Source organism: Dipodomys merriami, unplaced genomic scaffold, assembly GCF_024711535.1.
Source record: "Dipodomys merriami isolate MVZ:Mamm:240054 unplaced genomic scaffold, mDipMer1.0.p SCAF_2494, whole genome shotgun sequence".
Lineage (NCBI taxonomy): Eukaryota > Metazoa > Chordata > Mammalia > Rodentia > Heteromyidae > Dipodomys > Dipodomys merriami.
Genome location: NW_027203931.1, coordinates 3,958 through 18,620, shown reverse-complemented (window position 1 = coordinate 18,620; position 14,663 = coordinate 3,958). Strand labels below are relative to the sequence as shown.

The window sequence follows — 14,663 nt, the reverse complement described above, 5'->3', positions numbered from 1 at the left end:
AAGACAGCTGAGTAAAAGTAATGGTAATATACTAGTGCTATGATAGAAGACAGCTGGGAACATTGATTCTCAAACCCGACCAAACATTAAAATTTCCAAGGATCTTTTGTTTTTCAGATTACAGATATTTTTTCCTTACACAGAGAGATCATAATGTAAATCAGGTCGGATGGCACAGTGAAATGCTATCTTTCAAAAATCCACAAAGAATGCTAACAAACACTGAGGATTGAGAATCACTGGGATAGAAAAGAATACCAAACTTAGTCTTTAAGGATGATCTTAAGAAGAGTCTTTCAGCTTTGGGTATAGGAATAATGGCTCTCACCGTATGTCGGGAACTGTAAATTGTTCCATAGAATGTAGAATGTATGATTTGAGGGGAAAAGCGAAGGATAAGCTGGAAGGGAGGCAGGGGGCAGACCATTTATGGCCTATGAAGGAGTAAAGTCAGTGAGAAACCAGTAGGGAAGTGACATGACCTCATTTCTCTTTTAGAAAAAATAGCTTTAGTGGTACCATGAAAGATGGATTAGAGGTCCTGGAAGCAGGAGAACCAATTATAAAGCAGTGGTAAGAAAGAGGACTTGAACTAAAACAGAGGGGTGGGAGATATTCAAGGAATAGCAGGTGCTAGTAATTATACCTATAGTCTTAACTACTCAGGTGACTGAGATCTAATGAATAGGCTCAAAGCCAACCCAGATTTTTTTTTTTAAGTCTTGATATTCCATCTCCAAAAACAATAACAAAATGTCAGGCTTGAGTCGTGGCTCAAGTGGTAGCCATGAGCAAAAAAGCCAAGCAAGAGGGAAAAAGTCCTTAAGTACTGATGCATGTACACACACACACACACACATACACACACACACATTTCAATAAATAAAGAGAATCAGTAGAGCAATTGAATGTGGTTGTGGTTGGTAGGAAAGTAAGAGCAGTCTAGGGAATATAATTTTCTTTTTCTTTTTTCATCTAATGCTTATCTGCCAGCACTATATCTTCTTAAGGTTAAATCCAAGAAAGAGAACTCTTTTCTGTGGATTTAACTATATACAATGTGATTTAAATCATCAGATCCAAAAGTGATCAAAATAATCAGAAGCTGTTTACCATTGACTAAATTCCTGATATGCCTAAGGCCACACATTTAATGTTTCTACCCAGATTGGTGGTAGGAGAGAGGAAAAACAGCACTGAAAACAAAGGTTTGGGAGATTTTAATTAACACAAATGACTGTGCTTTGTCTTTAAATCAGTCCAAAGCAAATTGAATGAGAGCTTTCTAATCCTTCAGAGCTTCTTCTGGCAGTGACCTCAGAATAAAGAGCCTCTCTCCTACATCATCAGACTGAGTTTCTGTAGCTTCTTGTTGTTCTATGTAGGTCTTTGATCCCATAATTCTCTAAAGTGGGAGAAAAAAGAAAGTGAAAAAGAAAAAGAGGTGAAACGTTGCATTTTAAAAATACCTTAAAAATAATACATTAGAATTCATGTTAACAAATGCATTGCAGCATAGTCGGGAGTGGTGCAGCTCAGTGGCAGAATGCTTTCCTAGTATGCTTAGGACCCTGGGTTCCATCACTAAAACTGAAGGAATTAATTAATTAATATGGTTGTTTTTTGTTTTTGTTTTTTTTAAAAAAAGAAGTTGTTCTTACCACATTGGGTTCATTTTTTTCAGTAGTTGCTCTGCCCTTGTTTGTGTTACCCATAGTACCTAGTGGAAAACATTTGAAAAATAAAAGCCGCTTTTGAAAGAAAACACTAACTTTGAGATTAACAAAAACAATACACAACAAGGCTATTAACATCACACTGTTTTCAGATATTTAGCACTGACTGGTATTAGCATTAATATGAAATTACTAATTGTTACTTTAAAAAATAACTTCATCAAATAATATTTTAAAGTTGGAGTGGTGGAATTTTTTTTCTGTTGAAAGTTCATGTCCCATAGAAAGAAAAATCATTTGAAGATTACATGCTAGTTAAAACAACATTGACAGTCTACAAAATGTTCTAAAACATTTAAATGAAAAAGAATAATAAATCATGTACACATTTACACATATTCAGATAACACAGACAAATTCCATACATGTGAGAACAAAAGATAAAGGTGCGGTGAGGGAAGAGAAAAAGGAGGCAAAAGGAATTAAGGTTCATACTGAGAGGGGAGAGGCATTAGAGGGAGAAAGAGGACAAACAATGGTTGCTACATAGGTCCAGTAATGAGTCTTTCCTACCTTGGGGCCCTAAAAGTAAGTACACTTATAAATATGACAAGCCTATACTGTTCCTCTTCTAAGTGTGTGATACAAGCAAGTTGAATCTCTTGTCACTCATTAATGAGGGGAAGTTTGATTATTTAATCTTCAAATTTTAATTTCAGTGGAAGTGGATTTTGTTCTTGTCTATCCCTAGACTTTTGTAAGTGTTTATGGGAAGCAAAATGTTAACTTAGCTTAGAAATTAGCTTCATTACCTACTGATACCATAAATCTTCCATATGGAAAAGGTTCAGATTGCCTCAAAGCTTAAAAATGCCTATAATTGAGAGCAATACTACTTATCAAGTACTCAGATTTGAGCTTTTTGTGATTTTCCTCCCCTGCTTTTCAACATTTTAACTCAACACTACTATTTTCCCTTCAGCCACACCTGCTGAAATATATTTTAGCCATGAGAGATACTAATAATAAAAAGAAGTAAAGGTTAAAGGTAAGAGGAGTGACTTGCTTTCTGAACAGAAGGTTATGGAATAAGTAAAGTCTCAAGAGTATTAATTTCCCATCTCACTGGGCTTTTGTCTGAATGTAGCACAATGTCCACATCTAACCTTCAGTTTCTTCACAAAAGAGAACTTTCCATTTTTCTTCAAATAGCTTATGGAAATATTGAGTTGAGAGTGGGTAAGAAAACAGTAGGGTTGTCACAAGCAAATATTTTATTTCAAGCTATATTCTCACTGAAGATAAATCTCTAAACAACAGCAGGTATGATGAGTGTAATTCAGTTGAATTTAGAAATTGCTTACTGCCTGTGTTCTTTAAGATAGGTGGCTGTCAAGGGCCACAAATTGCTCTCTTGATGCTGAAAAAGTCAGGGAAGACTCCCATTCATCCTAGATTAAATTACAATTTTACAGTGGTTGGGAAAGTAAATCCTCCAAACATGACCTGTCTCTGAAGAGAACAAAAGGGGTAAACTTGGGTGTTTATATCCAAGTTGTAAACAAGGAAAAAAAAGTGCTACATTCTAGTCTCAAGAAAATTTTGAGTAGGGATTGCGTAAGTATAACAAAGTCACTAATATTTGCCAACCAAATAAATCACACTACTTCAACTCAGCGAATCAGCACACTGGACAGGGAGGAGAGATTTTTGGCAAAGAGCCCTGGAGCAAAACCTCTCTTTACTAGAAAATGATCTAGAACAGAAGGGCATGTACCCTGACTTGCTGTTAGTTGTTTATTAACTGACATTTCACTCTTTGTTTAAGACAGGTTTATACAACAATTCTTTTGAAGCTAGAATAAAAGGAACACAGAAACACTATTAAGTACTTAACCTTGGAATTGTCCAGCTCTTTTAACGTCAGCCTCCTAATCACCTTGTTTATTGGTGGTAGAGAAAAATAGTATTAGACAAGAACTGTAGAGAAAGGGGCAGTGACTTTTCTTTTTCCACCAGCTTTAGTGGAAAGTAGGAGAAAAATGAGGAAATGGGTGGTAACAAGTTTGACAAGGAACGAACTTATTTATGTAACTATAACCCCTCTGTACATCACCATGACAATAAAAAACTTTTAAAATAAAAATTTTAAAAACCTTTTTAATGAAAAGAACTATAATTCAGAGAGTAGAATAATAAGAATCATGCAATAGAATTTAATATGATTTAATGAAGGATCTGTAATGCATCTTGGTGCACAAAATAGCAGTAAATTGTGATTTTTTTATTTTGTATGTAAGTATGGCACATTTTGTCCTAAGGGTAATAACCAATCTTTCATACCATTTGAGGGTTCCTAAATTACCACTATTTGTGCTGAATTTGGAGCATGGATGTGGTTGGTGCCACCTACTGGACTCAATGAAAAATCACAAATCACTCAATTAATTTGTAACCATGTTTTTTTCTCTCTCATCGAAGGTTACTTAGGGAATATGATTCTTCGTTGGGATGATACTTAAAACAAGTTTTCGTTCAAATCATAGATTTTAGTAATGGAAGAAGCATAAAAACATCACACTTTATCACTGCCATTTTATTAGACAATCTATAAGCTAAGCTTTGACAATGGAGTCAGAAATCTTTCCTGAGTTTATTTTTTATTCTATGATTCCTATCCCATAGGGTCCTTTTAAGAGGTCACTCAGAGAAATTTTCAGCATTCTCTATAATATTTTATGTTACAATAAGAAAAACCTGAAACCAAATGAACCAAATCATGTTCACCACTAGATTTCAGAGTAAGGCCGACATCATATGTATCTATCTGACTCTAAATCCAGTGCTTTTCCAATGAAATTGCAACTTCTCAAATTTTGATCATGAAAGAATTTTAGGAAACAACAGGGATAGATTTAGGATGTGCTTGAACACAATATTAAGTACTATAAAACCTAAAAAGAAAATCACTCCCTTTTTAAGTGCTTTAAAACTTGATGGTATCCATGGAGAAAGTCAATGTTTATTTTGTTTTTTTAATTACCTATGTCTTGTTTGGTTTTGATGGTACGGGGGCTTAAACATGAGCTTGGAGCAGGTATTTTATTACTTAAGCCTTGCCTCCAGTCCACCTTTGTCTTGTTAATCTTACATTTCAGCGGTGATAAAAGAAAGTTCAGACTTGAGCATCTTGTAAGAATTGTAAAATTTTGATTTCATCCATTTTTTATTTAGTTTACTTATATTCTGGAAAAATATTAGTTCTTTATTCAATAGCATACATTTTACTTTTAAGAAATACATTATGAGAAAAGTCAATTTAAACAGGAGATAGTAAACAAGAAGCCAGATGATAAAGTTAGGAAACTGAGTATCCTTCAATACTTTCCATATCACTGTTGATGCTAATCTCTAAAAAAGATAAATCTCAGCCAGGTGCTTGTGGCTCACAACTGTAATCCTTGTTACTTAGGAGGCTGAGATCTGAGGATCACAGTTCAAAGCCAGCACGGGCAGAAAAGTCCATGAGACTCTTCAATAAACCACCAGAAAACCAGAAATGGCACTGTGACTCAAGTGGTACAGTGCTTGCCTTGAGCTGAAAAGCTCAGGGATAGCGCCCAGATCCTGAGTTCAGGCCCCATGACTGACAAAAAAAAGAAAAAAAGATAAATCTCAAAATTCTTCTTATTTTTAATAACCAAACGCTAGGACTCTGTTACATTTTGGACCTCAAACATTTGAGCTTAAACAAATCCAAAGATTTTTAATATGTGTGTTCCAAAAGATAACTAGCTCAACGAATGTGCACACTCAATAAAACATAAGACAAATGGGTCATTCATGCCTGTAGCTACATTAATTTGTGACAGTGTAGCACCCTATCACTTAATTCTCCAGGAGCATAAAAGGAGAGAAGGGAGGGGAGTGTGTTTATGTATGTGTTGTCCCAACTCCAAATGATTCAGTATTCTGCTGATGGCAAATCTGTTGAGGAATTCAAACTGAACGGAAACTTTGATTATATATTAATCTGAGCTTGTCTGAAATCTTGAGTAAATAAAACTTTTGAATCTTTATTCTCTGAATCTCTAGATATAACCTTGGGCTAACTTTGAATGAGACTATATTCTATCATTTAAGTTTGTAACCTAAGAACTTTATACTACCTCTGGTTGTATTACAAGTTATATCCAACTTCCTGATAACCAATCCTTCTCAAAACATAAATTGAAAGAAAAATATGTATGGAACTCTGACTAAAGGATAAGTAGATGGTTTTCTAGATTTTCTAAATTTTACCTGTTCATTAAGGCATAATACTATGTATCTGGAACAAAGTGTCTTAGTTAGTCTATCTCTTTAATTTTGTTTTGTCAAATGAATAGTGTGTCATTATATGGTGCCAAGGAACAGATAAGAAAAAGACTAGAATATTTAGATTCTGAATTTGTTTTTAAAAGCATTGATGGAAATACTTTTATCATCACAGTCCTACAATTACTATGAAGGCCTAGAGGAGAAATTTTGCTTAGGTTTTAGTACCAGGAAGAGCTTGTTTCTTTAGAGCAATCATCACTATCTTGTGTACACTGCAAATCTATGTTTCCTGTTACTGGAAATTCAGAATGAACCATAGTATGATTATCATGTATATTACCTAGTTTCAATTTATTTTCCCTTTCCTTTGACTTTCTCAACTATTTAATCTCCCATACTGTGTGTGAGTGTCCAAGTCATTCAAGCCATTTTTGGAGTAGAAGCATACATACTGATACTCATAGGTCATTGACACCCTTGGCTATAATTTCCTATGCATGTCCCTTTTCAATTAGAGTTTAGATCCATAGATACATGAACATTTAAGAATCTTTTCCCTGATTCTCAGTCCATTACTTTATTATATTTTTAATGGAACACTATGTGATTTCCTGTGATGATACCATAAAGTCTAAGGGAAATCACTGGATTTCCCAGAGGAACATCTGAAACTCAAAACCATCATCTAATGTCTATTTCCTTGGACTTCAGCCCTGAAGCAAAGGAGTCTATTTCAATAAGATTCAGGAGAACAAACAACTATAACTTCTAGGAAAGGGGAAAAGGTGAGAAAGAAGCTAATACTTTCTGAGTGTCATCTGTGTTAGTATTTATATATACTAAGTACATGATATATTACTTCATCTTTACAAAGGACATTTTAATTTCACCAGAGAGAATCCTTACCTTGGTAGAAGAGCTTCTGAGTGATATTAATAATGACGATAGTGAAAATATGTATTATTATACTACTAAATATAACTTATTGTGGGCTAGGCTTTATGAGATCTCTAATGTTAATGAACAAAATAAAACCTCAGACTGTGAACCTATGTTATTTTTCCTACCTTGGGACCTTGGAAGATTTAAAAATGCTTGCTTTGGCTCAAAATTCTGCTGTAAGTACAGTGATAATTTCAGGTCATTGGCCTTCTGGTAGTTCTTCAAGGCTTCGATTCTCAGCTCAATCACTTTGCCATGAAAGTCATTCTAAAAGAGGGTATTTTTCAAAATTCCTCATATAATGTTGGCCTCCCTAAATCCACGGTTACCTAAATGTTCTTTATCCATTATTAAAAAATAATGTCCCCAGTCTTTTAAAATTGAACAGTTATTTTCCCTTTATGTCACATGGAAGAAAAATCAAGAACAGGATGAAATGATATTTATTCCAAGTTACTTGATGTAAAATATAGATAGGTCACTCTAGCATCTCCTCATGATACATTTCTTTTTGTGGTTTATAAAATTTTATATTGGTCGAATAAAAAATGTACGATGTGCCTCTAGACATCTTTATCTCAGCAATATTTTTTTTTGCTGTTTCTTGATAAATAGTGCAAAAAGGGTTCATTGTGATATTTCCAAACATATATGTATATAATGGACTTTGATCAAATTTATACTTATATTACTTTTAACCCTTTTCCACCACCACCCCTTTTGGGGCAGTTTTTAGTTGGTTTCATTTTCTTTTCATGTATATATAAAATGTACTCAAATCACATGTCCCACCTACTACCACCCTATCCTTTACTCTCTCTCTCTTTGACTATCATATTTTTTTAAGCAGGACAATTGGTAACCCATGATAAGGGAACATGGCTTAACATATGAAGCTAAAGCCTTTATATTGTATGAATGAAATGCATCCCATGTTTAGCCTTGGAAAATCCTAGTACCTGAAAGATGTTGGCTTGTTCCTGGTACCTGACCCATTCCATCTTCCTCTGTTGCTTTTCCTGGTGGAAGAAAGAGCCTCTGGGTGACAAAGTAAATCAAAATAAAAAAATCAGTTTTCTCAATATGCTACAATTACCTTATAGCAAAATTATGGTGTCATAGATTCTCTATTAAGTTGATTTCAACCATACAAGCCTCTGTAATTGCTTCCTTTGTATAATCCACTCTTTAAAAGCTAAAGGATAATTGATAGATCATTTTCTGTGAAAGAATTGGTAATGGGAAGATGAGATGCAAATGTGACACCTTCAAATAAATTTTCCAAGGCAAATGAACAAATGTTCTGACATCCCATAGCTATCGTGGAGTTGTCAATGCTGGCATAATTTTTCTCACTTTGTGATACATAACACAATTTGTGCTGTGAGTTCCCAGAAACTTTGTGATACCACTCTGATTCAGTTACTTTGGGAGTACCATACTGCTTATAAAAATCTACTTTGGTTTGGGGGCACACCATAACTTAGGAAGATTCCTACTACCTTATTATCTCCAAAGGCTACTACTGTTCAGAATGATTGATTGTACTACCTTCTTTTTCTCTTTCACTTGCTCTGCAACTGATATCTCCAGTTCACTTTTGGGTTGCATAGCTGAGGGGAATGTGGGAACCTGGGATGAAGGGAGAGAGCTAAAGGAATAGAAGGTCCTAGAAAAAAGTACAATGTCTTGGCCAACCATAAATTCAGTATATACCCTAAGCCCTGGTCCTAATTATCTTACTAGCAAAACTAGCTCTATCATTAGGTTATTTCCAGTGGTGTGACATCAACAATCATAAAATTCTAAGTACATGTAGTCTACTTGCCTTTCTCTCCTGCAAATCTGCCTTAGGTTTTATCTGTGCTGCGTTTTGTTGATCATGAACCTCTTCTGTCTCGAATGTCTGTGGATGGACATTTGGGCAAAACTTTTGGTGAGAATGGGGAGAAAGTGGAAAAACAGCATAATCATCTTGCCAGTGTCAGCAACTTCTTGAGGCCCAAAATGGAAATTGTCCTACCTACCAAAGGGAATTCAGAATGTAATAAGCTCTTCCATTTTGTCCACTAAGTTTACCTTATAATTACAAACGCTATTAATCAAACTGTATTAAAATGGCAATCACTACACTAAGCTACTTCACTATATTAAACTACCTTATTGCTTCTTGATACTTCTTATTTAGTCCATATAACTCTTTGACCACTTTTTATTTCCATTTTATAGATGAGAAAACTGAGACATGAGGAGGTTAGGCTATTTGTTTATTGTCACACAGCTAGAAACATACCAAGCTAGAGATAGAATCAGATCTTTCTGATTCTGAAGTCTGTTTTCTTAGCCACTAGGTATGTTATTTTTTTCCAGTTCTTCCTTAGGAAAGTTGATCACAAGCTAATGTGTATGGATATCTCTTATAAAAAGTATTTTTAGAACTCTGGTGAAGTTGGATTTTTATAGAGGAATTGTGCTGGCACATTTGCTGTCACAAAGACTTAAGAACATGGGGTGTAAATCTTCTGACAATCATTGGATTGTCTTATGGCTGGTGCTGAGAACTAGGAGCAGATTTTAGTATAAGTACAGAGCTTGCAGGTATCCTGATTATTTGTGAAAAAATGAGATGAAAAAAAGCAGACATCATACTACCCAAATGTTTATATCACAGGACACAATTCGCTCTTCTAGAGCACTCAGATTCCAAGGACTGGTCCCTCAAGGACTTTCTTCTCCTTGTTTCTGCAAAAGGCCATACTATTGTTATCTTAAACAGTTCTGATTGTTATAAAAGCATGGGGGTATTCAGTTAGGTATTCGTTTGTTTATTCACTCAGCTTACTCAGTTATTGTCTACTGTGTTCCAAGTATTGTGATGGGTGTTAGCAATTCAGACAAAGCAGTCAAGGTACTGGAAAAAGTTATACCCAAAAAGGGAGAAAAAGGATAAGAAATGAGTAATAAAAATAACATAATAAAATTACAAGTTTACATCATAAAGTGCCATGAAAGGCCTGCACAGAGGTAGGTAGTACAAAGTGGGGGAGGGTACTGTATTTTACATAGTACAGACAAGGAGGGCTTTTCTGAAGGGGTATTTCACCTGAGACTTGAAGGATAAGAATGAACCAAACGGCTGAGGGCTGATGGCTCATGCCTATAATCCTAGTTGTTCAGAAGGCAGAGGTCTGAGGATTGTGATTCAAAGTCAGCCCAGCATGCGCACATGCACACACACACACACACACACACACACACACACACACATATCCGTACACACAAAGTATAAAGCAAGAACAATAAAAATAACATTATAGACAGGAAGTAAATCCAAGTTTAGAAATAGGAAAAAACTTGCCATTTTGAGAAACCATAGAGAAGCCAGATTATGCCGCAATAAGAATGTTGTGTTTTTGTTATGATTATCCGTGCTTTTGATGGTTCTGGGGTTTGAATTTAAGGCCTTGTACTTGTTAGCCAGGCATTCTAACATTTGAGTCATACTCCTTATCCATATAACAGTTATCAGAAGAATGTCATATTTTTATTGTTTAAAAATGATTACTTTGCTATACAAAGAATGGATTAGAATGAAATATGAGTGGACGTATGGAGATGAAAAAAATGAGGATATGGGACCAGAGGAATTGGAAGTGCTTTCCATTATTATCTGCAACAATACTTTCAAGAGATCCTTAGAGGCACACCTTGTTCCATAGCATCTCCATTTCCTTCCGAAGCATCTTGTTTTTCCTTTCCTGTTGGAGGGGGAGAAACCAAACAGAGACATGTGTTTGTCCAGCCATTAAAGTGATATTGGAAGAAATTACTAAGTTAATGATGGGAAAGGGGTCCAGGGACATAGCAAACTACACAGGAAGGCAGGGAATCCGGGAACATGAATGATGAGTTTGATGATAATGATGGTTAAAGAAATATTATTTCAAGTAATAACTTCAACTATGATGGCTATGAGATAATATCAATAGAAATTAGCTTTTAACACAAGATGTTATCATAAAACAATTTCTCTGGGACTTAGATCTTTTATAGGTATTCCCTATTTAAAAATATGAATGTTTAATATGTTTATATTCATTAGCCTCTAGATGAAAAGTTTTGAAAAAGTCAAAAAATAATCTTGCCAGTCTGTATTTTCCATTCCATCTGACTCCCTTTGCTTCACCATGTATTTTCTAGCTGGAAGGAATATGAGTAGTTGTGCACTGGATGCTAGAGATTAATACTCTTCTCCCCCCGCCCCCTCCCCCATATCTGACAGTAGCAGTAGAATTGAGTCTGTTCAGAAAGCTGTTTCCTGGTGAAGCCACAAACATCTTACCAGGTTCTGTTTCATCTCCTCTGCCTCCTTAATGAGCTCCATGACTGAGGATTCATCGCATCCCTTCCCTGTCATGATCTGCCTCATGATCTGCAGACTAGAAGAAGAGATACATCATAAATCATACATGCTTCCTATAAGGAAGCCATGAAATACTCTGCTATAGAAGTTAGGTTAGTATTGAAATCTTGGGAATTATGGAAGTCCTTTTGTTGTAAGGTAAATCTCAGTCATGAGAAACAGAAGGCACATTTTGAGAGGTCAAATGGGGAGTCTTTATTGGAGAGCTGGCCACTGTAGGCCGACTTGTCACAAAGACCTACAAGCCCCTCAAATACACTGTCAGAAAACTTAGTTATGAGAGCAGCAGAGAAAAGAAAGAGCAGAGAAACAATACCAACAAACCAGATCAACCCCAATAAAAAGCTGAAGTGAGACATCATGGTAACTGGAGAAGAACCAGGAGATAGGAGGTACATGAACACAAGGCCTGAGCTGGTCTGCCCCTAAATAGTGTCAGGGTGCAGGATCACAGGAAACTCAAGACTCTCCCAAGTTCAAGACACAGGACTGACAGGTCTAGTAACCTATCATCCAAGTCCCTGCCCCTGCCTGTAGGAATTCAGGCATACCCACCACCTGGAGGGTAGGACTTCACTTTCCTCCACCATGAAGACAAGATGGCTCCAGTTAAAACCAATTCCCTATCCACCACGTGGCCATGATGGCCCCAGCAAGACCCAGCCTCCCCATTTCACTTTGACATAGTAAGTCCCTATAACTAGAATGATATAATTTCTATTTTGTCATTTTCCTTAGTCATGTACTCAGTAGTAAGTTCTGAGTTCTTTAATGCTGAAACATATTTTCCACAGCCAATGAGATTTGGTTCCATCTCCCTCAAAAGAATGTTTTGGCATTTGACTTTTTGGAGGAAGGAGTCCTTCTGTCCCTGTAAAGAAAGGTTCTGAAAAGTCTGTTTTTATGATGAATCTCAGAGTTATACCTGACAACTCATTCCTGCCTTATCTCTGTCTACCTCCTGCTATCCCCTTCAGTTTCCAAATGTCTTCAGGTATTTGACCTTGTTGGAGAAACTACTTACATCCTTGGTAGCCCCGAAGAATGCAAGCCATTGGAGAATATGCATTAGTATCAAAGCTTAGACTGTGAGAATATTATTTTAATAGTTTGGACCTATTCATGTCCTTTCCCTATCCCTGCCACCATGTATAAGCAGAAAGTCAAACCTCCTTCTCTTGTTTTACTAGAAGTCTCTGTTGGCTGGCATGTAAGCAGCAAAACGTTGATCATGGATTTTTGTTTAACTTTTGTTCTTTAAAAGTCTAAGTTCCTTGAGATTCTTCTTTTTCTTTTTTGGTTGGTTGTAGGGTTGAATTCTGGGCCTAGGCGCTATCCCTCAGCTCTTCAGCTCAAGGCCAGTGCTCTACCACTTGAGTCACAGTGCCACTTCTGGTTTTCTGGTGGTTTATTGGAGATAAGAGTCTCATGGACTTGCTTGTCCTGACTGGCTTTGAACCGCAATCCTCAAATCTCAGCCTCTTGAGTAGCTAGGATTATAGCCATGAGCCACCAGCACCCAGCGAGATTCTTATAACAGGTATAGAAAGAATGTAGATAATTGAAATGTGATTTTTCTCAGACCAAAAAGGAAACAGAAATTTGAGTTAATGGGTCCCAAGAACCACTGTTCTGGAAGCAAGGTTAGACCTCAGTTGCCTTGTATGTTCACAGAGGCTCTCTACGATCACTGCTTGGTATAGAAAGAGGTGAGTCATTTATCCTAAAGTGATTGTATAAGCATGAATTGTAAACTATTAGTGTGAACTTGATAGGTCCAAACTATTAACGAAGTTTACCTATTTCTCAGGTGGGCACCCTAGGAGGAAGAGTAACAATCAACTTCATGAGATGAGAGTTGGGGGTCATATTTAATTTTACTAAAAAATTAAAAGATTGTCTTCAACCTAATTTTGTGGTTATGAATTCTTTAGCTGAGTGTCCTAAACTTAAAAGAAAATCAAATTCAAGCACAGATAGTATAAATAACCACTGGATTAACCATTTAACTATTAACCATTCTTTTCTGTCTCTGTGATTTTTGAATAGGATATCCTTACCTTCTTTGTTTTTCCTCCAAGTTAGACAATAATTTCTGGAGTAAAAGGTTGTTCTTATCTTCTAGGGGTTTTAGCATCTCTAGCAGTTCCTGCTTCCTTAGCTTTAAGTCTTCATTCAGTTCCTTCAAGTAGGTGTCATCTGTTTTAGAATTTCTGTGCAGACACCATAATATCTGTCTTTAGCTTGTGTTAACAAAGACCCTCTTTTCCCTCCTGGATTGTTGCCATTTGGCTTCTTTCATCAAAAGACTTACCTGTTTGAGAGCAAGTAAGATCCTGAAGGATTTGGATCACTTGTCATCTTGAAGGGAAACTTCTACTCTAACAATAAAGAAGCTTTCTTGAAAATATATGCGTTCTTTTCCCTTCTAGTTAAGACATCATTTTGTGCTGCTGTTGAAACTCCTTTTGCACTGGACTTATAGCTACAGGCTGAGGTCACAATAGCATGTGTTTTAAGTAGCACCAGTAGCAACTTGAGGACTGAAAATACTTAACTGTGTTTGATCTTAACTCCATCTTGTCTTAGCTTTAACCAAATGCCAAGTCTTATTCTGGTATCATTGAATGAATAAGATAGAATGGCAACATATCTACATAGCGGAATTCCTATTGTGTTAGAAAATGGTAACCTATCAAAAATAACTCATCAACACCATGGCAACAAACCTCTGTGGAATGCCTATCTGTTCAAAGTTCTAGATTCTGAGTGAGGAAAAGATAAAAAGACACAACACATATTTTTTGGAGCTTTAGAAGGAAGAAAAGGTGCTTCTAAAAGACATTTTAAAATAATGGAGACAAAACTGACAAAAGGGTATGAATGTAATCTAGTAATGTAATATATGAGCCATTGTAATTATTTTCTAATCTTTAAAACTTGCTTTATTGAACTTCATGGAGCCAGGTTCCAGTGGCTCATGCCTATAATCCTAGCTATTCAGAAGGCTGAGATCTGAGGACCATGGTTTAAGTCAGCTTGGGCAGGCAAGACCATCAGACTCTTATCTCCAGTTAATCACTAAAAAGCTGGAAGTGGATCTGTGGCTCAAATAGTAGAGTCCTAGTCAAGCACAAAAGCTCAGGGACAGTTAGGTAGGCCCTGAGTACAAGCCCCAGGACTGGCACAATAAAAAAACTTGATTTGTCATAATTTCAACGTAAGAGAATATTTGCTATGCAGCAAGAGGTTTTAATTTGTGAAAGAGCACATTGTCACTGTGTCCTTCCATACCAGCCTCC

General features: G+C 36.2%; 1 protein-coding gene across 3 annotated transcripts; it reads right to left on the bottom strand.

Annotated features, from left to right (window-relative positions):
• Positions 1-1,217: 1,217 nt before the first annotated feature.
• On the bottom strand, positions 1,218-14,005 carry LOC138836136 (putative coiled-coil domain-containing protein 196). 3 transcript variants are annotated; one of them, XM_070034648.1, is made up of 9 exons: positions 13,676-14,005; positions 13,422-13,574; positions 11,281-11,377; positions 10,646-10,696; positions 8,767-8,844; positions 7,898-7,957; positions 7,064-7,205; positions 1,662-1,720; positions 1,218-1,405 (listed from the first exon to the last, which is right to left on the bottom strand). In XM_070034648.1, the coding sequence occupies exons 1-9, from the start codon at positions 13,720-13,722 to the stop codon at positions 1,286-1,288; spliced, it is 807 nt and encodes a 268-aa protein (XP_069890749.1). In that variant the 5' UTR covers positions 13,723-14,005; the 3' UTR covers positions 1,218-1,285. The 3 variants fall into 3 exon arrangements, with proteins under 3 accessions (XP_069890749.1, XP_069890751.1, XP_069890750.1); XM_070034650.1 differs by lacking the exon at positions 7,064-7,205 and having other exon boundaries at positions 7,898-7,976; XM_070034649.1 differs by lacking the exon at positions 1,662-1,720 and having other exon boundaries at positions 1,257-1,405.
• Between the last annotated feature and the right edge of the window lie 658 nt (positions 14,006-14,663).